Source organism: Anastrepha ludens, chromosome 2 (genome assembly GCF_028408465.1).
Source record: "Anastrepha ludens isolate Willacy chromosome 2, idAnaLude1.1, whole genome shotgun sequence".
In the NCBI taxonomy this organism is placed as follows: Eukaryota; Metazoa; Arthropoda; class Insecta; order Diptera; family Tephritidae; genus Anastrepha; species Anastrepha ludens.
In genome coordinates this window covers 170,162,680-170,190,238 of record NC_071498.1, presented here as the reverse complement: position 1 = coordinate 170,190,238, position 27,559 = coordinate 170,162,680, and the positions used below count along the sequence as shown (strand labels likewise).

The 27,559-nt window shown below is 37.6% G+C and overlaps 1 protein-coding gene across 2 annotated transcripts; it reads left to right on the top strand.

Moving 5' to 3' along the window:
- The first annotated feature begins 3,410 nt into the window (after positions 1-3,410).
- Positions 3,411-22,236, top strand: LOC128855849 (17-beta-hydroxysteroid dehydrogenase 13). 2 transcript variants are annotated; one of them, XM_054091057.1, is made up of 6 exons: positions 3,411-3,619; positions 20,989-21,144; positions 21,210-21,386; positions 21,454-21,526; positions 21,584-21,887; positions 21,957-22,236. In XM_054091057.1, the coding sequence occupies exons 1-6, from the start codon at positions 3,461-3,463 to the stop codon at positions 22,051-22,053; spliced, it is 966 nt and encodes a 321-aa protein (XP_053947032.1). In that variant the 5' UTR covers positions 3,411-3,460; the 3' UTR covers positions 22,054-22,236. The 2 variants fall into 2 exon arrangements, with proteins under 2 accessions (XP_053947032.1, XP_053947031.1); XM_054091056.1 differs by lacking the exon at positions 3,411-3,619 and adding an exon at positions 5,685-5,969.
- Positions 22,237-27,559: the final 5,323 nt, after the last annotated feature.

Sequence of the window (27,559 nt, the reverse complement as noted above, 5' to 3'; positions counted from 1 at the left end):
TCTACCTACGCAAAGAATGTTCGACATCGAAAAGCTGCAATCACAACAGACAGCCAGAAGATTCGCCACTCGACTCTCACTCCTGCTCTCGGAGAGCACTGCCCAACAAACCGGCATGCGCGAGCAATGGAGCAACATTTCTCGTTCACTACGTACCGCCGCCGAAGAAGAAATCGGATTCCGGCGAGCCCGAAAAAACAATTGGTACGACGAGGAATGTCATGCTGCCGCAGAAAGAAAGGATGCCGCCTATAGAGCCACGCTGCGATCGGGCGCAACGCGAGCCATGTGGGATCGCTACAGAGAGCTGAAAAAGGAAGAGAGACGTATTATCCGACAGAAGAAACGAGAGGCCGAAATACGTGAGTGCGAGGAGCTTGAGATGCTGGCCAACAGGAACAACGCCCGAAAATTTTACCAGAAAGTTCGGCGGCTTACAGAAGGTTTCAAGACCGGGGCGTTTTCCTGTAAGAACAAAGACGGCGATCTGGTGACTGACGTACAGAGCAATCTTAAATTATGGAGGGAACACTTCTCGAACCTGTTAAACGGTGACAGCTGCGCATGTCATAGAGAATGTGAAGATCCCGATACCCCAATCGTTGACGACGGAATTGACGTTCCGTTACCCGACCATGACGAGGTGAGAATAGCAGTATCACGGCTAAAAAACAACAAAGCCGCGGGCGCCGACGGACTGCCGGCTGAGCTATTCAAACATGGCGGCGAGGAGCTGGTAAGGTGCATGCATCAGCTCCTATGCAAAATATGGTCGGATGAAAGCATGCCTGCCGATTGGAATTTAAGTGTGCTCTGCCCAATCCATAAGAAGGGCGATCCTGCAATTTGTGCCAATTACCGCGGGATTAGTCTTCTAAATATCGCCTATAAGGTTCTAGCGAGCGTATTGTGTGAAAGGCTGAATCCCACCGTCAACCAACTGATTGGACCTTATCAGTGTGGATTCAGACCTGGAAAGTCCACCATTGACCAAATATTCTCAATACGCCAAATCCTGGAAAAGACCCATGAAAGGAGAATCGACACACACCATCTTTTCGTCGACTTCAAAGCTGCATTCGACAGTACGGAAAGGAGTTACCTGTATGCCGCGATGTCTGAATTTGGTATCCCCGCAAAACTAATACGGCTATGTAAGATGACGTTGCTCAACACCAGCAGCGCCGTCAGAATTGGGAAGGACCTCTCCGAGCCGTTTGATACCAAACGAGGTTTCAGACAGGGTGACTCGCTGTCGTGTGACTTCTTTAACCTGATGTTGGAGAGCATCGTACGAGCCGCAGAACTTAATCGCTCAGGCACAATTTTTTATAAGAGCGTACAATTGCTGGCGTATGCCGATGATATTGACATCATCGGCCTTAACAACCGCGCTGTTAGTTCTGCCTTCTCCAAACTGGATAAAGAGGCAAAGCGAATGGGTTTGGTGGTGAACGAGGACAAAACGAAGTACCTCCTGTCTTCAAACAAACAGTCGGCGCACTCGCGTATCGGCACCCACGTCACTGTTGACAGTTATAATTTTGAGGTTGTAAAAGACTTCGTGTATTTAGGAACCAGCATTAACACCGATAACAATGTCAGCCTTGAAATCCAACGTAGAATCTCTCTTGCCAACAAGTGCTACTTTGGACTAAGTAGGCAATTGAGCAGTAAAGTCCTCTCTCGACGAACAAAACTAACACTCTACAAGACTCTCATCATGCCCGTCCTAACGTATGGCGCAGAAGCTTGGACGATGACAACATCCGATGAAGCGACGCTTGGAGTGTTCGAGAGAAAGATTCTGCGTAAGATTTTTGGACCTTTGCACGTTGGCAATGGCGAATATCGCAGACGATGGAACGATGAGCTGTATGAGCTTTACGACGACATAGACATAGCGCAGCGAATAAAGATCCAGCGGCTTCGTTGGCTGGGTCATGTCGTCCGAATGGATACAAACGCTCCGGCTTTGAAAGTATTCGATGCGGTACCAGCTGGTGGTAGCAGAGGAAGAGGAAGGCCTCCTCTGCGTTGGAAAGATCAGGTGGAGAAGGACTTGGCTTCACTTGGTGTGTCCAATTGGCGCCGGTTAGCACGAGAGAGAAACGACTGGCGCGCTTTGTTAATCTCGGCCAAAATCGCGTAAGCGGTTATCGCGCCAATTAAGAAGAAGATTGTGGAGGTTGCTTTGAAGGTATGGGCAGACGAACATTTTGGTGGCAGACCATGGACGTTTCAACAGGACTCGGCACCGTCTCACAAAGCTCGACGTCCATACAATGGCTCTCAAATTCACCAGACGCGAATCCGATGGATAATTCTCTTTGGCCCATTTTAGTTTGGGCAAAGACCGAACTGAAAGATTCACCAGTCTCGAGGCGCTGAAAAAAACCATTGTCCACGAGTGGGCCAAAATACCTGCAAGTCATATTCGGGCAGCTTGCGATTCATTGCTGGACCATCTCAAGGCCATAGTCAAGGTGAAAGGTGGTGATATTGAGGAAAAGTAAATTGAATCTTAATTTTGTATTATTTGCTCACATTTTTTACTTTGAATTGAATAAAAGTAGTTTTTCAAACTAACTGTATGGTCTTTTTAATTGGTTACACTTCGAATGCCAGACCCTGCCATAGTTAATGAAAATGACAAAGTTCGTACAATTGCATAATCTCGGATAAAAGCCATGTTGTTGTGTGAAAATGTGCACTTTGTAAAAAAGTGATTTTCATTTAATTATTATTACATATTCTTAGAAGTGTATACTTAAGTCGACGCTTACTTACTTATTGCTCACATATTAATGTATATATGTATATATGTCCTATGTTATTAAGAATAGGTGGGCAGAATTAATGATATACACTCGCATATACATATACGTAGTCCACATACGTAGACAACATTTTCGACTCCAACAAATTTTGCGTTCATGTCAATAAGTCCTGATCTTTCATAGAATATTTTAATATTTGTATTCAACTTATATTGGGATGAATTCTTAAGGTCACCAACAAATGATTGAGAGTTTAAATTTTTCATTCATCAATGTAGGGTTTGTCGCGAAGAAAATGCTAAATCAACTAAAGATGTTTTGTTAAATGAGCACACACCTACTTATAGTCCACTTTGTACTATGCACTGCCCAGAATAATTTCATTTGTGACCCCAAAGCAGCCACCGGCGAATAACCTTTGCTTGCACATCGATATCGATTTTTTTCTTCTTTTTGCAACAAAGCATTTCAGCTGATTTTATATAAGAATATATTAACTTTTTCTGGTACCTTTGCAACTATACTCGCACTTCCTACTTAACATTTTTTTCATATTTTTTTCTTGCAAAAGTTGTGTTTCTATGGCCAAGTAACGGCTGCCTATTTATATGCATACGAGAACTGTGAAAAGGTTTCAAAATTGTTTCAGTCGATCGTGAGCCGTCGTTAGAGAAATCAAAATGATTGGACGAACTGTGCATAAAATTTTTGCTTGGTGCATGACGGGCGTAGTTTCAGTGTTCGTATACCCAGTATTTTTCCTAATATCCTTTGCGCTGATGGTCATAAATAATTGGCTGCTAAAAGAGAAAAAGTCTATTGAAGGCGAGGTGGCCGTTGTAAGTGAAATGAAATTTTTTTAAATACGACCACTTGAAGTTGAAGAAAGTGGACAGAGTCTCAAGTGGAGTGCTGGAAAATTATGATGAAAAAAGATTTATAAACTTGTTATTATTTGTGAATTATTCCGGTTATTCAAAGAAAATTCTTCTTCTTTATTATAAAGATAAGGGTTTGCCATTATGTTTTAAAAATGATTTCGGGCAAGTGGCCGCCGCGGCTGGCTCGAATAAATTCCAGCCGAGAGGCCCAATTTTCGACCACTTTTTGCAGCAATTGGGGCCGTATGTCAGCAATAACGCGCCGAATATTCTCTTCCAAGACGTCAATCGTCTCGGGCTTATCTGCGTAGACAAGCGACTTCACATAGCCCCACAAGAAATAGTCCAGCGGTGTTATATCGCACGATCTTGGAGGCCACGCCACAGGTCCACGGCGCGAGATAATGCGCTCACCAAAAGTTTCCTTCAATAAATCGATTGTTGCGTTGGCTGTATGGCATGTAGCGCCGTCTTGTTGGAACCAAAGGTCGTCCACATCAACATCGTCCAATTCAGGCACGAAAAAGTCATTAATCATGGTTCTATAGCGCTCTCCATTGACTTTAACATTATGGCCGGCTTCATTTTTAAAGAAATGTGGACCAATGATTCCCTTTACCCATAGAGCACACCAAACAGTGACTTTTTGAGGATGTAACGGCGTCTCAGCAATGGCTTGTGGACTATGTTCACTCCAAATGCGACAATTTTGCTTATTGACATACCCGGGATCGGTGGCCATCTCGTTTTGGGCCCATTCACCGAACGTGCGACGCGCTTGATGATCGTTCGGCTTCAATTCTTGCACGAGTTGGATTTTGTAAGCCCGCAAACCAAGATCCTTCCGCAAAATCTTCCATAAAGTGGATGGGCACATCTCCAAATGCTGCGCGCGATGGCGGATGGACTCATTCGGGTCTTCTTCGATACTCTGCTCCACAGCAGCAATAGCGTCTTCGGTGCGCACTGTACGACGTCTCTGAGGATGCGTATTATCCACTAGAGCAAACGTCGCGCGAAACCGATCCATGGTTAATCAAATTAGTGACTCTGATGGACGATTATGTCGACCGAATATTGGACGCAGCGCGCGATGCGTCGCGCGAACCGAACCATTATTTTCGTAATAAATTTGCATGATTTGCAAACGTTGTTCAGGTGTAAGTCTATTCATTATGAAATGACAAACCAAACTGAGCATAAATCAAGTGACAGCTGTCAAAAAGACCATCTACGAAAAAAGTAGTGCCAACTTGAAAACCTAACCTCTAAAAAAACACGCTGTAGTAATGAATAATAAAACTAACGACTGGCTTTACAGTAAGCCATTCGATTAACCCAATTCTTAAGCACATTTTCGATTGTTTGGGCTCCAATTTCATGAATGGCAACTTCGATTTCGTGTAAATCATCAATCGTCTCTGGATGGTTCCCATAGCATTTGTCCTTAACGGCTCCTCACAAAAAATAGTCCAACGGCTTCGGAATTTCGGCTGATTATTCGGTTTTGAGAAACGGTAGGCAAAAGTTTGATTGTAACTTTGGCAGTGTGACAAGTTGCACCGTCCTGTTGAAACCAAATGTCGTCCATGTCATCCTCTTCAATTTTTGGAAACAACTCGTTGAGCATGTCACGGTAACGCTCGCCATTTACTGTAACCGCGGCTCCTCGCTCATTTTCGAAAAAAAGGGCCCGATGAAGCCGCCAGACCAAAAACCGCTCCAAAAAGTGACTCGTTGTGGCTGCATTTGCTTCTCTACAGTAACGTGTGGATTTTCTGAGCCCCAAATCCGATGTGAAAATCAGAAAAGAAGAAGAAGACTCGCCACTTTGGAAATAGCTTTTCAATATTTCCCAATTTTTTCGATTGCCAAACTTGCTGAAAGCACTCACTCTTCTTACCGAATCCATATATCCGTAACAGACTGTACTGCACTGAAAGCAAAGCGCAGAGCTTATCAATCAGCGCTTGCACAGCGGCCACTGCAATCAGCGGTGATATTTGCTGATTTGCCAAAACATTCCATCATTACTGGCACAACAGCAGCATAGAGCGCAACGGTTTGCACCGCAATTCGATGAACTAAAACAAAACAGTTATATAGAATATTGAAAAAGTAAACATTTAGCTAACTCGAAACCGGAGTAATGTCGAATGAAACGTTTAAAATAGTGCGCGCTTGTCTGGTATTAGGCGTGGCGCTGTTCTTCACGCCGATCGGGCTTCTAATTGCAGTGTCAATATATCTCTATAACACTTTTGTGGCAAGAAAAGCGTGCAAAAATATTGCAGGCGAAGTGGCTGTGGTAAATAATTCATTACAATATATTATAAATGCATGCATTAGGGTGGAACACATTCCATATAAAAAAAAAAAATTCCATGCAAAAAACTGAAAAATAAAAAAAATATAAAAATAAAAAACAAAAGCAAAAAACAAAAACAAAAAAAAAGCAAAAATAACACACAAAAAAAAACAAAGCAAAAAAACAAAAGCAAGGTTATCTCTGCCCAACGAAATTTTAAAATCTATTGCATCTACGGACTTGTGCTAAAATATTTCGGAAAAATATTGAGATTTACGTGAACTGGGCCGATTTGAAGGTACCTCTAAAAATTTTACTATTTTGAGTTCGTTGTTTAAAGGGGTTAGTTTAAGGGGGTAGTCAGAGGCCCGAAAAAATCATGATTTTCAATAATTTTTTTTTGCTAGTTAATTGCTTTATTTTACAAAAATAAAAGCATAGCACTTTAGCAAGCTTTAAAAAACCATGTATAATTGTAAAAGTTATCGCTGTTCGAGTCGAGCTCGTTCCTCTAGAAGTCTCTTACGGTGATCATCACAAGTCCTTGGAGATTCATTTGAAATCAATCGGACAAGAGAAAATAGTTTGATTAACAGATAATCTTGTTCCTGATAGAAACTTTTTTTTCAAAATTAACAATATGGAGGAAATATTGTTCAGATTTTCGAAAAAAAACCGTTAAAAACAAAAATTGTTAAAAAAAAAAATCGAAATTTTTGAGAGAAACCCCTTCCATCAGGCACGAGTTTTTTATGTTTTTCAAAAGCAGTAATAAATTTATTGAAATCTACCAAGCGGGTTCTAAGTTACAATGATCACCAGTTCAGAAAACATAGTTTTGAGAAAAGCGCATTTAAGGTTTTGCTATCTGCTCCGGAGCGCCCGAGCGCCCTTTTTTAATTGTTGAATAACTCGAAAAGTATTTGTCGTATCCACTTTAAATTTTCGAACAGCATTTTTAAAATATTATACTTTAAGAAAATGCGACAATTATTTTTTTTTTAATTCTGCTTGCCACTAACCCCTTAAGAAATTCGTAAACATTTTTATGCCGTCCTTAACCAAACTTAAAATCTGATAAAACCTGCTTTGATTCTTTAAAAAAAATATCTTTAAAAACAAATATTATAAAACTACGTTTTTGGAGTTAGGTTAGGTTGAAGCGGTTGTCTACATATTTTTATACCTGTCCAGCTCAAGTAAATCTTAAAATTTTCCGAAATATTTTTGGTGGCTGTTTTAAAATATAATAAATTTTATAATTGCAGAGAAAAATTCACAATTTTTTTTTTTAATTTTTTTAAAATTTTTTTTTTTTTTATTTTTGTCAGCCACCCTAATATACACACATACTTATAAATTCACTCGTATACTGGAACAGTGTTGTAATTCAAAACTGTGTGTTTTTAGATAAGTTTGCAGAAATTACCGCTGGTTCTTCTTTTATGTTGTTTAAAAAAGCCTTAGTGGTGTCTACAAGGTGGCGCCAGATTTATTACAAATTTATAATTTTGCAAATGGCGTCGAACGTCAATCATAACATATTTGACACTTGTGAACTAAACAGCTGGTGGCGCAAAATTATTGTAATCACTCTAATATAATTTTGGCGTCGAATTTGGCACCTGCACAATACAAACTGACAAGCAATGGAGCGCGTAAAGCTCACAGTAAAGTACACTCTGCGCAGCCTGTGGAGTGGAGGATGAGACGGCGGACCACTTTCTGTGCGTTTGCCCGGCCTACTCTCGAATTGGCCTTGAGGGGTTTGGCACTAATGTGCGAAGAAGCAACCGCCTTGTCTCCTTGGCACCACAAGATCTACTCTCAGAATTCTTCGGTGGACGGGTAGATTCAAAGAAACTTTAAAAGGGGAAACCAAAAAATTTTCATCACTCAAAATCGTCTCCTTGTGCTAACTCCTTAGAAAAAAATGTGTATATTAGTGGAGTGAGTGGAGTGAAATTTTTTTTAAATCGCTCTTAAACTGCATATTTAAGATTAAATATAAAGTTCTTAAACTCTCCATACAAGCTCTTGGCATCACTACAGATCTGTTCTATGAGCGATCTACAGGATCAGCCAAGTCCACCCTTAACTAACCTAATCTAGCAGATTAAGGATGCAAAATATTATTTGCCAGTGAGGCAAAACTTTTCCTAAATGGAGGGGAACACCCAACAGAGGCAGTAGAAAAAAATTTTGTAAATCAACGCAATTTTTGAGCCACTTGAAACTTACACTTTGCATTAATAACAAAATTCAATAGTCTACAAAAACTGTGTGCTCGAAAATTTACGAGAAGTTCTGATTGAAAAGATTGAAATTGTGATGAAATTTCGCAGAATTGTGAAAGTGATTTCATTATTTAGAAAAAAAAGCATTGTTTTCAGTTCGAGATGTTGCAAAACAGGTCCATATGTCGAAAGGTTACATACAAAAAGTGCACAAAAGTGAAGGTTTACATATAAAATCAAGGTTACCATATAAACAGTTCGTAGAACCCAATCGAACCCAAACCTCCGAGTGTATTTCTGCTATGAAAAAGCTCCTCATAAAGTCCCTCCATTTGTGGAACAACATCGAGGCGCACGACACAAATAGGAGAAATATATAATTAAAATGATAAACCAAATAAGAGTGCAAAAGCACGTGAACGAAACTTATACAGGCCAGACATCCACAAAGACCCCACGTCAAAGGCTTTAAGCAGATTCAAGGCGCTGATTTTTATACCTCAACGAAGAGAGGAAGAGTCACAGGGGCCTTAAAGCTAAAAATGTTGGGGAAGCTCTCTAAAAACTCCTTGGTTTGGGAAGCCATCTACCAGTGTAGTATGAAAAGCAAAGCGTTCATTACCATGGGCACTAAAAATTAAGAAGTTTATTTGATAGAGTGTTTGCAGAAACTTTTGCTGCAATTCATAAAGAAACATGCAGACTCAGTTCTGTTCTGGCTCGATTTAGCATTGTGTCAGATTAGTCTTTCTGCCACGAACTGGTATGAAATTCAAGGGGTAAAAATTGTTCAAACGGACCACAACAAGATATTGGGCAATTGTTAAAAGAAAATTGCGGAGAAAAGGAGAAAAGTATCAGAGAAAGAGATGGGAAAGAATAGAGACAGAGATAAAGGTAGTTAGACTGTGAGAATTTTCCAGATTCTTTGGCAAATCTGTAAATATCCTCCAGTTTTAGAACTCGTAGCCTTTCTCTAGCAAAGTCAAGACACTCACAGAGAAAGTGATCAGTGCTATCCGCCTTCTCCAAGCTAGGGAGACACATTGGGTCCTGAATGGTGGTCGTATGCTGACCTCGTAAGATGTGTCCTGTAGAATTTCCGACAATCAACCGAACGTCTTTCCTTCCAAGTTTTAGTAGAAAGTTTGACAGTTTTCTGTTCGGACTTGTCACAAAACACTTTGCAGTTCTGCAGCGTTCTAGTCCGGACCATCGCTCTTTATGTAAAATGCCTACATAATCGCCGATCTAATTCATGATTCCTGCTAAACTGATTCCGATTATTGGCTCTGGGCCTTGTGGGGGAATGCTGATCCCCAGCACCGGTGTGTCCAGGAACCCATATAAGTGCAAGCCTGTTTTGTCCTGCAACAGAATTAACCTTCTTTTTACATTCTTGAACAATCTTTGAGGTTTGCTTCGCGTTCTACCGGGCCTTCAGTGCAGCCCGACTGTCACTGAAAACGCCAATCTGTTTCCTCCTCCATCTCCTCTCGATTATCCATTCGGCTGCTTTGAGGATGGCACAAACTTCCGTTTGGAAAGCAGTTGCCATTTCCTCCATAGTTGCCATTTCCCCCCGTTACTTTGCTCTCAGCGAATTTGACAATGAATGACGTCATATTAGCACAATTGGTGACCAGTACGGCGAGATTACCATTTTCGTAACTTGATTTAGCATTTTTTTTTTTGTTATTTAGTCTCGAAGTTGTAGTTCTTTCTTCTTGGTATTTTTCTAGCCTGTTCTAATTAAAATGTAATGTGTATAATTTTGTAAAATATACATTTTTTTTAATTACTTCAATAATTCACTCAGTTTTATTTAGCTTTACTTTTTTTTAACGTCTAGTCACATTGCCCGCGATCGCGGTTGTTGTTGGTGTTCTTCTCCTTTCAGCAATTGCCTAGCTTTAGATATCAAAACGCACTCAAAGGCCCATTTTAAGAGAATAAAATACCAAATTTCTATTGAAGAACTTTGTATGCGTGACAAATAGTCTTTAAAATCTGCGTTTTTTTTTAATAAATGTGTTATGGTTACATATATTATATTATATATAATTGGCGCGTACGCCCTTTTTGGGTGTTTGGCCGAGCTCCTCCTCCTATTTGTGGTGTGCGGCTTGATGTTGTTCCACAAATGGAGGGACTTACAGTTTCAAGCCGACTCCGAACGGCAGATATTTTTATGAGAAGCTTTTTCATGGCAGAAATACACTCGGAGGTTTGCCACACTCGGGGCGACCGCTATTATAAAAATGTTTTTCTTAATTTTGGTGTTTTCACCGAGATTCGAATCGACGTTCTCTCTGTGAATTCCGAATGGTAGTCACGCACCAACCCATTCGGCTCAACTAATGCGACGTCACACACTCCCTGATGGGTGCAACCTTGTTTCTATCATTTTTGGCAAGATACCGCAACAAAAACTAATGCGCATCGCCTAATGAGGAAGTCAAATCTAAATTGTGCCATTTAATTTATAACAAAGAGTTTTGATATGCGTTTTTTGTTTAACATCGTACGCTTAATAAAGAAGAATATAAAATAGAAATTATGTATTTTGATAGTTTATATAAAGTTGACGTTATAATAATTTTCGCCCGACCAATATTTTTTGTTCATTCTTTGTACTATCGCTCCACCTTAGTGTATATCTTTATTGCTTCTTAGGAACACACCGCAAGTGAAAGTCTTCAAAGCTGGTTTTCTTGATACCAGTTTTTTTGTCGCGCGATGTGTCGTCATGTGTGTCACTAAAAGATTTAATCAGTGCCGATAATGAGGCATTTCAAGTGCATAAGTTTGTATGTATGCGTTATCAGCGCTTATGAAATCACAATTATTCGCTGTGCTTATCAGCTGATGAACCAGATGATATATCAGACATGCATACATACACACATACACACATATACACATACTTATGAGCACGAATTCCAACAATTAATAGCAGCCGGTTCTCAACGATTTTTTGTGGTATGTGTGTTGGGTGTCTCTCTACCCATTCTAGCTGTGAAATGCTGATGGTTTTCATGAGAAGCTTTTTTAGTGCATAAATTCACTTTTTAAATCACCAACAAATCTTGCAAAATCTATGTAATTAATTATCAACTAAACGTATGTATTTGTCATTGTTTGTTAATCACTCGTTTTAAATGCTATGAATATTTCTTCCAAATGGGTTTGAGGGCATTGGCTTCACTCTCACTCTCATTGCACTCCCTTCAATATTACTTTCATTTGTAAATTAAATTATTTTTTATCTAACGACAGGTGTAATATGTTATGAAAGCCAATAAAGATATAAAAAGTAAAATAAAAATAAAAATTAAAAATGCAAAAAATAACTTTTCAATGCAGAATTGCACTTTGTCGTTATGCGCCGATTGCCGAACAGCTATTAGTGAGCCGTTTCTAATTCACGACCTTCGGCTACTTGGCGGTCAAGGTACAACAATTATCAGTGTGCAAGCAATCGACATATTAACTACATACATATTATCGTCTGTGTGTTTCTAATATTCTCTTGCCATAACAAAAACCACTTGCGAGGCTGCACTATGCATGGCCTATGCATACTCGTATGTATGTGTATATCGTTTTGCTGTCTAGCAAATACTCACCCACTAAATACTCACTCACTGATTGTGTTCGTTAATTAATATTGTTGGTGCATTAGTGTTGCTGGTTAACCGGTCGTTCTTCGTTTTTTTTTTGTTTTTTTTTTTTTGTGTTTTTTTTTTGCTGCATCATGTCATGGCGGGGCCTCTAATTCACGTTTAATCTTTTATGTGAGCTTATTAATGAAGCTATCGAAATGCCAATGCACCAGTTGCAAAATATTATAATTATGCATACATATGTATGTATATATTGCGCATAGGTATAATAAAACATAATACAATCAGGCGACATGGCTGCGGTAGTAGAGCGCAGTTGTAGGAAGTCTGCATTCTTGTTTTTTTTAGAATTTTTTTTTAACCAATTTGTTGTTTTGAGTTGAGTATTTCTAGCAATTGAGTTGGATTTTGATCTTTGTTTTATTAAAATACTTATAAAGGGTGATCAATTTAGAGGTATCGAATTTTAAATTGAAATGAAACAACGAAAATTCAAATTGATTGGGCAATCTTTATTATTTTTGAGCAGAAGCATTCATGATATTTATTGAAGTGAAACTTCTTAGGCGTCGATGGATGAGCGAGAATGGAGAGTAAAATTTCAAGGCCGTGCAACGTTTTGGGCATTTTCGTTTCGCGAGAGAGAAAAAAGATATAACGCAGAGGAAAAGGAGAGCGAGAGGGAGCTATACCTTATACATATCTTAGATACACTTAACTCTTTCCGTCTCGGTGGTTAGCGTTGCTAACCACCTATTTTTTATTTTTTTTACGACGGTTGCCGACATCTACGTTTTTAATTTTGCACGAATATTGATTATTGCTTCCTTTTAAGTGAAAAGGGCGCTAATAGTTAGAAATACACCCACCACGTGTTGAAAAAATTTAAAGTAAAAATCCGTGGCCGCGCGTTTTTGTGAAAGCTAGAAGTAAAAATTCATAATAAATTCAATAACGCAATTTATGGTTTGATTTTTGTGCAAATTTAGTTCTTGTGGTGTGTTTGATACACAGTGGTTGCTTTCTTGCTGAAATTTCGATTATTTTACGAATATTTTCTATAATCAGTGGTGGTTAGCAACAATAACCACCGTGACGTAAGTATTCCTAGAACTTACTTTTTTATACGGTCACTATGAGTGGGACTTTCTTTGGTATTTACAATATTTTAGGCAATTATTTCAATAATGTAACGATCATTGACGCAAAGGGAAATTGAAGAATGTTTGTATGAAGATTTACCTTCAGGACATGAAAGTGAAGCCAGTTCCGATGAGGATGAAAATCTAGACACGCCTGAGTGGCCAGTGTCAAAATCGATATTGGATGTGTGTGGGGCAGATGTACAGAATATCCATGAAGAGCTATTCGACGACGAGGATGACATACCATTATCAAACTTTGTAAGTCAGAATAATATTGTTAGCTCTACGACCTTGCAGCCTCCTAAATGGAAAAGGACCTTCTCTATGGATATACCTGGCGAGTTTGTTGAGAGTGTGGGCTTAGCTGATCATATAATCAGCTTGGAAGATGTAACACCACTCCGATGGTTTCGCATGTTTTGGAGAGAAGACTTGGTTGAGGTCATAAGCTTCCAAACTAACCTATATGCAACACAAGAAGGTAAACCTTTTTCTCCTACCAGTCCTTCTGAAATACAAACTTTCTTGGCCATAAATATGGTGATGGGTATAAAAAAAGCTACCGAGTTACAAAGATTACTGGTCTTCTGCTCCTGATTTACGTGACTCCTACATTTCCTCTTGTATGCCCCTAAATCGCTTCAGCTGGCTTCTTGGATGCTTGCATCTGAATGACAATAATCTCATGCCTACTAGAACGCATCCAGACTACGATAAGTTATATAAAGCCTAGCGGGCCTGCTGAAATCCGCCATGAGAGTAATCGACACCAACCGCTTAGAGGCACAGCTAGAAGATGCGCCTTTTGCAGTACCAAAAGCGTCCCTGTCCGCACAGTATGGCAATGCAGAACATGCCACAACAAACTTTGCCTCCAAAAAAGAAAGACATGTTTTTCAGATTTTCACAAGAAATAATTATTTGTAAATCTATTACCAAATTTTGTATTGTCTTTTTTCTAAAAATAAATAAAAAAGTGAAGTAATTGAGTGCATTAGTTTTAATAAATTTTTGTACCCTTCAGTCATGGTGGTTACTGGTGGTGACCACCTTGTTTCTCAAAAACCTAACAGTAAATATTTTTTTTTTTGCATTCGTGTGTTTCTTGTATTCCATATTCACCAATTAACAGCAAAAAATAAATTTTTTATGTCGCAGTAACGAGCGTGACGGAAAGAGTTAAGGCTGTTTTTCCTGAGTTTTTCCTGAGTTTTTCCTTGTGGTTGCTACTTTCTAGTGAGCAATAACACTGCCTACTTCTTGGCGCTTGTTTGTTGGTGCTAACTTGTAGGAAATATATTTTTGGTGCCTACCTTTTCGCGTTACAATTCCTTGGTGCCTATTTGAAGCGTTTTTTTGTCAAACAAATTTTGGCGTTTTTTTTTTTGGTACCCACTTTTTGGCGCTTATTTCCGTTTCCTGGCTAATGCTTGTGCGTACTATAAAGTGTAGTGCGCGTTGTTGCCACGGTTTGTGCCCGGCATTTACCTACCCCGGTCGACCCTTCTCCGTTTTTTGTAAAATGTGTCTATTTGTATTCTCTGCAAATGTTTTGAATGTATTTAGATATATATTATTTCTCTCTCCCTCTCTCTCATTCTCTCTCGGGTCTCTCCCTCTTTCTTTGTCTGCCTTGAAAGTTTCACTTCTGTTATGTGTACTACGCTACACGGACTTTTTTTTAAGATAATCCCTTTCCAATGTTGGCCACAAATGCGCCATCCGTAAACACCGATTTTGAATGACTCGCTGGAGGACTTAGGCCGGTATCTCGTGAATAGCTTTAGCAATGTTGGCATCCAATGCATAAGTCAAGCTGGTTTATCTCCAAAGCATTTAGACTTCACATACCGCCACAAATAAAATTCCAAAGGTGTGATATCGTACGATCTTGGTGGCCAATCCACTGGTCCGAGACGAGAGATGAATTGCTCCATTGTTTCACGAACTGTATGGCAAGTAGCGCCGTCTCGTTGGAACCAAATGTTGTGAAGATCACGCGATTCAATTTCCGACATCACAAACTGGTTTATCACGGCGCAATAGCTTTCGCGAGCCTCAGTTGCTTTTAATAATTTATAACTCATTGGAACTAGAACTAGTTTATTAATATATGTTAAATAGTTAGAACTATTTTATTAGTATTTATTAACGCAATCACTCACAACAAATTGTCATTTAATTATGACTTTGTAAGTTGTAAAGATCAATTATTTCATGTTAATTGGGATAATATGTTTAATAACAAGATTTTAGATCTGTCTTACTTGTCTATATATCAGAAAAAACTCGCAATTGGTGCCTTCCTCGACATTGAGGGGGCCTTTAATAACGTCCTTCCGGGGCAATCATTAAACCTCTAGGTAAGCTGAGGGTTGGAGCCGCAAATTTCAAATTTATCTACAGAATGCTTAGCGACAGAACGGTCGTAGCAGAGTGGGTCGGCATCTCTCTCCGCCGGCAGGTGAGTAGGGGCACTCCGCAAGGGACTCACCACTTCTCTGAGTTTTTTTCATCAATGACTTTCTGGAGGAGCTGATTGGGAGGGGCTGTAGGGTGATTGCCTACGCGGTTGACGTCGCACTGATTATCCGAAGAAAGTTTGTAGATAGCCTGTACGATTTCATGCAGTGATATCTGAACGTAAATGGGCAGCGGACTGCAGCCTGTCGGTTAATCCTCTTAAGACGGGGCTTGTCTTTTTCACGAGGAAATATAAAATACCCAGCGCTCAACTCCCCTCAATAGGTGTGCTCCATTGGTGTTTCTGACAAAGTGAAGTACCGAGGCCTTATCCTTGCCAGTAAGCTAACGCGGGAAATTAACATTGAGGAGAGAGTTAGGAAGGCAACAATAACTCTGTATGGATGCAAGAGTGCCTTTGGCAAAAGAGTTGTATTTTGGCTCTATAATACCATAATAAAGCCAATTTTGTTATATGGAGTGATTGTCTGGAGAAGCTGGAGAGAGTCCAAAGGTCTGCACTCATTTGAACCAGTGGGGCGCTTTGAACCACTCCTACTCTAGCGCTTAATGTAATGTTAAATGTGACACCTGTAGACACTGCGAGCAAAACTGCCGCTGCACGTACTGCAATCAGGCTGAGAGGTTTGGGCTTCAGGCTCGATCTCACTTGCGGACAGTCAAGTATACTCAGAAACTTTCGATTCATCCCCCCCGACAACGTACCAGTGTGTACCCTCGCTTAGTCCAAGCGGAACTTTCTCCACTCATATCTCATCAAGGGAGGAGTGGGTCGGGCGCAACACTTAGGGACAGGGCTTGGTTAGCCTGTTCATGATAGGCTCGAAGTTGGACGGTAGGATTGGAAGATGAGTATTCTGCAAAGAGTCCCCCATCAGACTCAAATTCAGGTTGCCACTGTAGTGTGTGACCGCAATCAAAGAAGCAGCTTATTGGCTACTTACTTGCGAAATAACTGTTCAGGAGGTGAACATCTACTCCGAAAGCCAAGCGGCAATTAGGGCCCTGGACTCTATTATGGGAACTTGGGACTTGTGATGTGATTTCCCCGCGAAGTGAGAGGATTGGGATCCCTTTGACAACCTGCGCTCCACTCCTGGAAAGATGGGCTAAGCGTCAACTCAGGGAGCGCTGGGCAAGTACACTAACTTGTAAAGTTGCGAAATCCTTCTGGCCATGGGTGGATCGGAGGCGGTCGAAGGATATTCTGAGGATGACAAAATCTCAGCTCTCAAATTTCGAGGGAATCCTTACTGGGAACTATCCGCGGGGTATAATTGCGGTGAGACTCGGAATTACTGCTAGTCCTTTTTTGTTGCAGTTGTATGGTGAATGAGATGGAATCATTTCGGCACCTGCTGCTTAGCTGCCCCGCTCTCGTAGGAGCAAGATTTAAGCATCTTGGTTCTCATCTCTTTCATACGCCTGCTGACATATAAAGCCTTGATATCAAAAATCTGATGAAGTTCATCAGCAGCCCAAAACCCATTCATAATCCGCAAATACCTCTTCTTAACTGAAAAAACTCTTTAAAAAAACATCGGCCGTTCGGAGTCGGCTTAAAACTGTAGATCTCTCCATTTGTGGGACAACATCAAGACACACGCCTCAAATTGAAGTCTCCTTCAAACACCTCACAGAAGATTACGCGCCTTTTATTTTCTTTTTTATTTTTTTAAATGGTCTTTCAAAATGAAACATGTAAAAACTTAGCTGCTTTCCGATTTCACTATATTTATTATTTACTCAAAAATATGCGAAAAAGTGGCATCATTTAAATGACTACCATGGGCAGGTGGACCGGCAAAATCTGCAAAACAGTCAATTCATGAATGCCTAATTGTTGAGAGCGCCAAGTTATCGATGTAACACTTTGCACTGCAGGAGCAATATTCCCAGCAAAACATACAGGTTTTTATATGTCAGACTTGTTTCTATCCTCGACAGAACCAGTTTCTTGCAATTTGAATTGCTGACTCATTCGTATGACTTTTTCCACCAAAAGAATTACGAATTTTTCGCTATGTAGTTCCTAAAGACCAAACATTTTCATAATAAGTTTCAATAATTTTAATGCATTTCTCTATCGTGCAAAATTGTGCATCTGTCCACTTGACAAATGTCAAATAACAAACCAACTCAGCAACAATTAGCTGAGACGCAGGTGAGTATTTATTACATTTACGGCTCTTGTGTTTTCAGCAACCCCCACTGAAATTTCCTCATAAACATTTTCGTGGTGCAAGTTAGTACTCAAATGTCCCACTTAAAGAAACTCTTTCAACTTTTCTTAAAAAGGGTAAAAATTTATCTGTAAAAAAGGAAGCTAGCGAGTTAAAAAGTTCCACAAAAATTATGCTCATCAAAATTTCACTCCAAAAAATTAGGCAATAATATTTCCAATAGATAGCGAATTATAACAATTTTTTCGGCAATATAAAGATTTTTGCGAACAAAATCTGAAAACTTTGATTCTTTCTAAAAAACTTAGACGAACCGGTCTTTCACTTTGTTCTACAAAAGTGGTCTACTAGTGATAAACTTTCAGCTTCATATTGTTGTGTTTCTATACGAAAATGCTATTGGATAGTGGAATTTTATGAATCCTGATTGCTAAGTGAAATTTTGAAATTCTGTTAAGCAAAATATTAAAAACAAAGAATATTTTTAAAAACCCAGATTTACTGACATCCCAGTTTTAACATCCCATGCATATTAATTTTCTCATGTGTAATAAAAGAAAAGTTCAATTTTGTCGTTAAATGAATGTTTGGCAATATTTCGCAGCGTCTGGCTTCTAATCATATTTTAGTAATAAATATTTTAACAATTTCTTAATATAAAATTGGACTCACGTGCAGTCTAGATCGTTTCACATATTTGTACTGTTAATCGTGCTCATTAAATACAATAAATATAATAAAATATCTACATACATACATACAATACACCCACGTACCGTCGTGCTCAAATATGGTAGGCACTTAACTACTTTTCACAAAAAGGCGGACGTGCAATTCATTTATTTCGCCAAAAACTAACAGAATTTGGTTCCATCACAATGCGCCCAATACGTGCCAATACAAACATTTTTGTATATTTTGGACATTTTTTGGTAGAAACGTAATAAGAACTCAATAAACGTGAATAGGTATATCGGAAATCGCAACCCTCATAATGGCGGTCAAGGAACAGAGTGAATGGAATATTCAAATTGTTCATGCAGGTCCCATATAAATTCAAAGCTAAGCAAAAATTAAATTAATTTAAAAATTCTGACCGAGGTAATCATTTCACCTAACTCTCCCTCTTCTGCCTCTCCGCAGGAACCGCTTAAGTGGTTTTGGCCGAGTTTCACAAAGTGCGTCAATCGTTTCTTTATCGTGCTAACCGGCGCCACACACACCAAGTGAAGCCATGTCCTTCTCCTCCTGATCTTTCCAACGCAGAGGAGGCCTTTCTCTTCCTCTACTACCACCACCTGGTACCGCAACGAATACTTTCAGAGTCGGAGCGTTTGTATCTATTCAGACGACATTAACCAGCCAACGAAGCTCCCACTTGAGCTACAGGAGTGTTATAAGTTCATAAAGTTAGAGTTATGACCGATGCCACATATTATTTCGTTGATGGGTTGGCGCTTCGTTAATCGCCACCGCTTCGTTTAGCAATTTCTAGGCACCTAATTTCATTGCTCATACTTATCATAATCTCAAAAATCATTGCCTTCAATTCATTTTCGTCAATCATATTTTGTAACAGTACCTCTGGAGACATATTTACTTCGGCAATATCTTGAAGTCTGCTATTGTTCGCCATAAAACGGGCACTCAATGAAAACATGACAAACATCCTCATTCTTAACGTTTCCACAATAGTCGCAGAGTGCTTCTCTTTTAAGCTAGAATTTATAGAGCTCGGACTTAAAACCTGCACGGTCACTTAAAAATTGAGTGAAGTAGAAATCTACATCGCCATGTCGCCTCTCTATCTTAAACTTCAAGCCTGACAGGCAACGATGGACATAACGTGGTGAAATTACCGCCTAAACTAAGTGTAACAGGACAATTATCACAAACAAAAATATTCGACGATTGAATAGCAGCTTAGACTACACTGCTCCTCAAGTCAATTTTAAGCTAAACCACTCATGATCATAGGGCAAGACGAGTGTGGGAAAAGGCCTTGGTTACAACTCCACGCCGACAGTTATTCATCCAATGCTGTTCTAGTTTTTTGATCCCTTACGAATAATAAGATTTGTCCAAGCCCGAAAAATAGTCATTCGTGTCTCGATGAATAAAATCGTTTTTCCCACCAGCCAATCCTTCAAATTGGGAACAAATAGTAGTCCGAGGAAGCCAAGTCTGAAGAATAGGGCCGATATGAAAAGAGTTGGAACCCTATTTCCATTAATTTTGCGCCCACAACTGCCGAGGTGTCAGCCAAACAAACAAAAAATAGACTAATCTGGCTGAAACTTGGTGTGTATTCTTCCAAGAGATGGTAGTAACTAAACATATTCTCGATATGAGCCAGTAGTAGCCTCTCTGACTTTGAGAGGACTTTTCAAAGTACAATGAAAAAAAGTTGCTCCACGTTCTGCATCATTTCTCCTTGAAATTTTGATAGATCTGTAAAAAGTAAAAAAATAAAATCTTTCGAATATTTAAAAAAAAACCGCATCAAAAATATTAAAAACTGTATGAGTTATCATGCAGACCGTGCCGGAAAAGTAGTTTCGAGAAAAACGAGTTTTAACTTTCAAGTGCCTCAAACGAAGGACAGCCACCTGTGCGCATCAAACTCTCGTACATTTTCTACCACAACTTTGTATCTATCCGAAGTTTTTACAATCGACTTCCCCAGAAATATGCCTAAAACTATAAAAATAATAATCTCATCTGTAAAAACAAAAAATCGATTTTTTGAAAATTCTGGACGTATGTAACCCCTTAAGCTACCCTACAAAAAGGTCGCGGTGGAACAAAACAAAAATGTGAAATATAGTTTGAATAAATGGCCGTTCACGCATTTCATTTTTATATTATCTGATACAAAATGAATATTAATATTTCAGTCATTTCAAGAGTTGAACATTGAACACAAAAAACCCGATTGATTTCAAAGATGTTAAACTATGAGAGCAGGCTGTATAAAGTTTGCATATTACCAATGCAATCTCAGTTTTTTCGTAAACAAACTACTGTCGTAACCCCTGTTACGTCAGCCAATCAGCTGATTCTTTCACAAACTCGCTGAAATTGGCCCCAAATCTGTTGTAAACCTAAAGCGCCTTTCAATGTTACTTTTTTGCTATAAAAGCTGATTTTTCTGTCTCCATTTCAATCCTTCGCAAGAAATTGCAAATCAAGAAACTGCCAGGATTGTCGGCAATAAGCCTGGAAGTTTTATAACTTAAAAATTATAGGAATTCCGAAATGCCGTAGTCATGGGTCTGGCAGCTGTAGTGTGTATGCAAATTTTACTAATACTTCCTTTCATGTCTTTTCTCCCCCCAATGAAGGTCACAGGCTCAGCTGGCGGCCTGGGTAAAAATATTGCTGCAGAATTGGCCTCCAAAGGATGTAATGTCGCCATATGCGACATCAATTATAAACTAGCAGAGGGGACAGCCAAGGAAATTGCCGATAAATATAGCGTCAAAGCAAACGCTTATAAGGTGAAAAAATTGCGAGCTCTATTTAAAAACAATATTTCCCATAATCGCGCTGACTCAACTTGCAGGTGGACGTCACTAAATACGAAGAAGTTGTAGATCTCAAAGAAAAACTAACCAGAGAAATTGGCCCCGCTACAATTCTAGTCAATAACGCTGGCTTGCTGATCCACTCGGATCAGCTGAATCCAACAGTTGAGGAAATAGAGTTGATGGTTAAAGTCAATTATATGTCACATTTTTGGGTAAGAGCTGGAATGCCTGTTATTTGGCAGTATAAATCTGATTTTCATTTCATTTTCATTTTGCTAGACAAATCGCGTATTTTTGGAAGATATGAAGAAGGCCAATAAAGGCCACATTGTAGCCATTAGCTCCGTGGCAGGTTAGCGTTTATAAGTTCATAGTTTCGTATGCTTATTTCAAGTTTTTTTTTTCTCAGGCCTCGTCACACTGCCTTACAGCGAACCCTATTGCAGCAGCAAAAACGCTGTGCGCGCCCTAATGCGTGTCTTGCGCGCCGAACTGAAGCTTGAAGGACTGAACATCGATGCTACTACGGTATTTCCCTCTTTCCTGCAAACGCATGCTCGGGTCAAACAGTTTGCTACCGACAGCGGTTTCTCAGATTTATATCCGCTGCTGGAGGGTGAGGATGTGGCGAAGAGAATTGTGCAAGGCATGTTGCAGCGTGAAGCGGAGGTGGCGGTACCCGGCTTCTTCATGCTCACCTATCGTCTAATATCGTAAGTGTCATTTACAGTTAAATCAAAAGGGTAGTTATAAAACTTTTTGTTTTTATTTTGTTGCTGCAGCCTTTTACCCGCACGCGCTCAAGATTGGGTGACTTATATGCCAATGATGCGTTTGAACACCTTCCAACGCGCATTCGCATCAATCAAGGAGCAGTAAAGCGATTTTGTAGTGCCTGATTCTCGATTGCCAACTGCAGGTGCAGCCTAATTTGTACGGAAAAGTGTATAAATATATTTTTTAATTAGTTTTAAGTGCATGTCAAAGTAATTGCGAAATTTAATATTTTTTAGTTAACTGTGTGAAAACTGTCGAACAAATAAAATTCTGATAATATTACAATATATAAAGAAATATTTTTGGGTATAGCATTAGGAGGCTGCTGTCTAAGCATTTGAATTAGTGAATTTCATAATTTGTGATCACTTTATCAGTATTTTCAGCTGCGCATATCCTGTTATGAGAGCCTTTCTTTCTTTAATTTCTAAAGTCTTTAAAATTTAAGGTAACTAGTGACAGACTTTTTTTGTAACTATATTTTTGAATATTTTATTAACTTAACTTAATTTTACTTCAAAATATTCAAAGTTAAAAAACTTGCAATACTTTCACGGCTTTTTCGCGAAAAAAATACCAAAAAATTACGAAGATTTTTCTTAACGTTCTTCAAATATTTTATAGTCTTGACTTAATTTTCGAGTTTTCGTACTATTTCCTCGTATTTTTTTTCGGAAAAAAGTAAGAAAAAATTATTTTAAATTAAATTTAATTAATTTTAATTTAATTAAAATAATTTTCCTTGTTTTTTATTAACTTGACTTAATTTTCGAATTCTCGTACTATTCACGGTTTTTTTTTCGACGAAAAGAAAAAAAATAATATTCTAAATTATTTTAAAAATTTAAATTATTTTCACGGGTTTTTTAGGAAATAAAGTAGAAAAACATTATTTCAAATCATTTATTTAAATTATAAAATTAATTAGTAATAATTTCATAATATCAAATAGTAACTTAAAATAATTTTTTTCTATATTTTTAAAATAATTTAAAATAATTTATTTCTACTTTTTTCCCTAAGAACCCTGTGAAAATAAATTAAATTTTTAAAATAATTTAAAATAATTTTTCTCTACTTTAAATAATTTTTTTCTTAAATATTTCTCTTTTTTTTATTAGCTTGACTTAATTTTCGAGTTTTCGCACTATTTTCTCGTTGTTTTAGGCAAAAAAAAAGAAAAATTATTCTAAATTATTAAAAAAAAAAAAAAATATTTTAAATTTCAATTAATTTTAATAAAAATATTTTTAATTTTTTTTATTAACTTAACTTAATTTTCGAGTTTTCGTACTATTTTCACGGCTATTTTCGAAAAAAAAATTAATTTTTATTATTTATTTAAATTACTACATTAATAATAATTAATTAATAATAATTTAATAATAATAAATAATAATTTGAAATAACTTTTTTCTACTTTTTTCCGAAAAAAATCTTGAAAACAAATTAAATTTTTAAAATAATTTTTTCTACTTTTAAATAATTTTTTTCTAACATGTTTTTAATTTTTTTTTTATTAACTTGACTTACTTTTTACTCTTTTAAATACGAAAAAATTATTTAAATAAAAAATAAAAATAAAAAATATTTTTCGAAATTAAGTAAATTTTTTTTTTATTATTTTATTAAATTCACTTAATTTTAGCTTAAAATATTCAAAGTTAAAAACTTATAGTACTTTTCGACAAAAAAAAGTAGCAAAACATTATTTAAAATTTTATTTCAAATATTTTCTAAAACTAAGTTCCCTTTTTTTTTGTTTCTTAACTTAATTAAATTTATTTCAAAGTATTGAAAGTTGAAAAGTTTAGTAGTTAAAAAAAAACGATTTTCCAGTTTTCGAACTATTTTCAAAACTTAAAAAAAAAAATTACGAAAAAATAGTTAAACTTTTTTTTTTTTCAAAATAAATACTTTTCAAAATTAAGAAAAAGTGATCTCGGTTTCTGATTATTTTATTAACTTAACTTAATTTTAGTTCGAAATATTCAAAGTTAAAAACTTTCTTTAAAACTACAAATGCTTTTCGAGTTTTCCTATTATTTTGCGGTTTTTTTTTCGAAAAACAGGAATAAAAAAAAAATATTGTATTATGAAATGTGTGTTGTGTTTTCAAACTTTGGTTCGAAAAAAATATTTTTCGCGATTTAACTCTCAAGTGTTTGGAGTTTTTAGAGTTTTCGTACAATTTTTACAACTTTTTTCAAAAAAACATATACAAAAGAATTTAAAAAAATTTTTTTGTTTTCCAAAAAAATATTTTTCAAAATTGAGTTCACTTTTTTGGTTTTTGATTATTTTACCAACTAAACTTAACGTTTTCGAAAACTGTACGAAAAAATTATTTCGTGTTTTTTTTTAATATTTTTTTAAATTAAAAAATTATTAGATACTTTTTTTTAATTTATAAATTAAAAAATGAACCGATTTTTTTTCGAAACAAACAAAAAAATTGTAAATTTAGTCACCTTTTTTTTTTGTTTTTTAATTATTTTATCAACTTAACTTAAATTTAGTTCAAAATATTGAAAATTTTGTAGTTACTTAAAAACTTTAGTAGTATGAAACAATAGTTTTTCGAATTTTCGTTCTATTTTCATGGCTCCTTTCCAAAAAAATTATTTAAATTTAAATTAGTATTTTCCTTCAAAAAAAAATATTTAAAAAAAAACTAGAAAAAAATTATTCCCAAATTCATGTTTTAAGAATTTTTTTGTTTTTTAATTCAGTGCACTTTTTTATTTCGAAGAAAAAGTTCGTGTTGCATTGCTTTTTAAAGGACTTTATATAAATCCAAACAAATCCAGACAATCCTCGTACCATCCATCCTGAGGAGGTATCTTTCCTTGATGGAACAGACTCTAGGTATACAAGAATCAGTTTCTCTAAGGAAGCACCATATCTTGTTGTGGTACTTGAAAGAACTCCCACCTGGAATACTCACTTAGATGCTTTGCTTCCTCCACCCGCACCGTCTCTTGGCCGAACTTTAAAAAATCAATACCCATAAACGGTTATCGCACAGTCTTCAACGTAAAGATCCAAGGCATAGATGTTTGCGGCAGAGAATGCCTATGAAGAGTTACGCCTGTATTTGGTCAAACAGCCGAGCATTCCTACGAGCATTGCTTTCTCATACAATAACTTCTGGGCTCGGTGAGAAATGCTTTACTGTCCTCAATACCCTGCGAGCTAGGAGCACCCCTTGCTGGGCTGGATATCAGAATATGAAAATCATAAAGGCAACGTTCAAGCGGACTGACTAACAAAATTAGGAGTTGCATCAAAACTCCGTGGATGTTGGATACACCAAGGGAAGCTAAGTCCTTCTACACCTGATCTTTCCAATGCAAAGACCTTTCACTGCCTCTGCTAACACCAGCCGGTGTCACATCGAACACTTTAAGAGCCAGAGCATTTGTATCCATTTTTACGATATAACCTACCCAACGGAGCCGCTGGATCTTCGTTCAAGACGGCATACCCGAAAGAGAGTTATAAATTATTAGTTTTGTTCGTCGAGAGAGGACTTTAGGCCTGAGTAGGCCTACTTAGTTCAAAGTAAATCGCACTTGTTGTTCTACGTTAGATTCCCAGGCTGGCATTGTTATCGGTGTTAATGCTGTTGGTTCCTAGATAAACGAAGTCTCTTACAACCTCGAAATCATTTTTTTTCAACAGTGGCGGGGATGCCGATACGCGAGTGCGAAGACTGTTAGTTTGATGACAGAAGATTCTTCGTTTTGTCCTCGTTCACAAGCAGACCCATTCGCTTTGCTTCTTTATCCAGCTTAGAAAAGACAGAATTCGGAACGCGGTTGTTAAGGCCGATGATGTCAATATCATCGCTCTGCTAAGAAATGGTGTCTAAGCGATTAAGTTCTGCTGCTCGTTAGACAGGTAGTAGACCTGTCTAAAAACTTATTTGGTATCAAATGGCGCGGAGAGGTCCAAATCTGAGCTTATTCAACGTCATTTTGCACAGCCGCGTTGGTATTACTATATATCAAAAATTCCGAGTTTCCTCAAGATTGTGACAATAAAACGCCGAAATATGAGAAAATGTAAGATAGCTCGGAATTGAAAGCCTTAGCGCAGCTAATCAGATTTCACTTTCTCCTTTTCTTAAGCCCCATTATCGACTTCACTGCAATTAGAAACCAGGTAATAAGAGTTTACTTATGGAAAATCTTCCACGGCATTTAAATATTTATGCCTATAAAATTGTGCGTCTAAACTACCATTTAAGTTCTTTAGCCGGCTAACAAATAATTCAAATACGTATTTATTTTTACCCCAGGGGAAAAGCAGAAGAGTTAACGCCCTACGGGAACACGTGTGCATGAGGTCAAAGACCGTTAACTCAGAATCCCAGCACATTCGTCTAAAAGTGAAACAACAACAATAACAATAACAAAATGCACAACTTCAACAAGCCAACGATCTTTGCAGCCACTCACGCGCATTGCCATTGCTATTTTAGGTGACAAAGAAACGGTTGCGCATGAGCCCTGCACCATAAATGCACAACACACAATAAGAGCAATTACAAATGAGAAAAAAAAAACAAAAAAAAAAAAAACAGGCGCAATAAGAATAACAATTACACAGCAGCAGCGCGACTACAAAATAAACGAACATCAGGTGCCGTTGGCATCACCAAAGCTATCACTGCTGGTGCTGTTGTTGCTGCTGCTGTTGCTGCTGCTGCCTACTCCAAATATGTTTTCGCTAGCACTGGGGGTCTTTTGTGTGGCATCAATTTGCCTCACCAATACGCATCCAAATGTCATAATTGTAATTAGAATTTTACTGCGTCGGGAGTTCACCGCATCCAGAAGTGCAGCTTTGGACATAAAAGGGGCAGCATATGTAAGTGTGTGTGTGCGTGCGGGTGCATTATTTGTATGTTTGTGGAGCACTAAAATTATTTGCTGTTTGCAGTCGCTCACTTGTGTGTGAGTGTGTATGTGTGTATGTGCATAAGTGACAATTACATTTAAAATGTCTCTCAGTCTCTTTCCCACATCAACGGCTCACTTCACTTTATGGCACTTTGCTGCGTTTACTCCTTTGACTGCTTCCTCTTCTAATCTACTCCACACTCTCTTTTCACGAAGATTTCAATTAATTTTGTTGGGCTCGAGAAAAAATGCAATTGACTGTATGTAAATATAAGGGCGCAGGGGGTCTAATTTGATAGAAACACATTCGATTTGTTGATGTTGTTGGTATGTAATATTTGTTTTTTTTCTGACGACTGGCACTTAATTTACGTGTGCACCTAGAGACGGCACTCTAAGTGCTTACATGTAAAATATATATAGAAATACATACATACACACAGCATACGAGTTTGTCTATGTTGTAAGTACATTTGTACATTTATGCGCATAGAAGATTATGTGCATACACACACATGAAAACTTTGCATTAAATAAACTTCATATCGTATTTATGTACGAATATGCAAATTATATTATACCTATAAGCACAGTTTGTCCCATAAATCTTTTCACTTGAAAATATTACTTTCAGAATCTTCTCTTGGTACTAATTTCTTATCGCTCAGGAAGTTTTGCAATGAAAGAAAAAGGAGGTAATC

What these genes read in the sequence shown, in the direction of transcription:
- LOC128855849 (XM_054091057.1), top strand. Translation starts at nt 3,461, where the DNA reads ATGATTGGACGAACTGTGCATAAAATTTTTGCTTGGTGCATGACGGGC. An exon ending in TTGAAGGCGAGGTGGCCGTT is followed by an intron (nt 3,620 to 20,988) that starts GTAAGTGAAATG and finishes CCCCCAATGAAG; the next exon opens with GTCACAGGCTCAGCTGGCGG. An exon ending in CTCACCTATCGTCTAATATC is followed by an intron (nt 21,888 to 21,956) that starts GTAAGTGTCATT and finishes TTGTTGCTGCAG; the next exon opens with CCTTTTACCCGCACGCGCTC.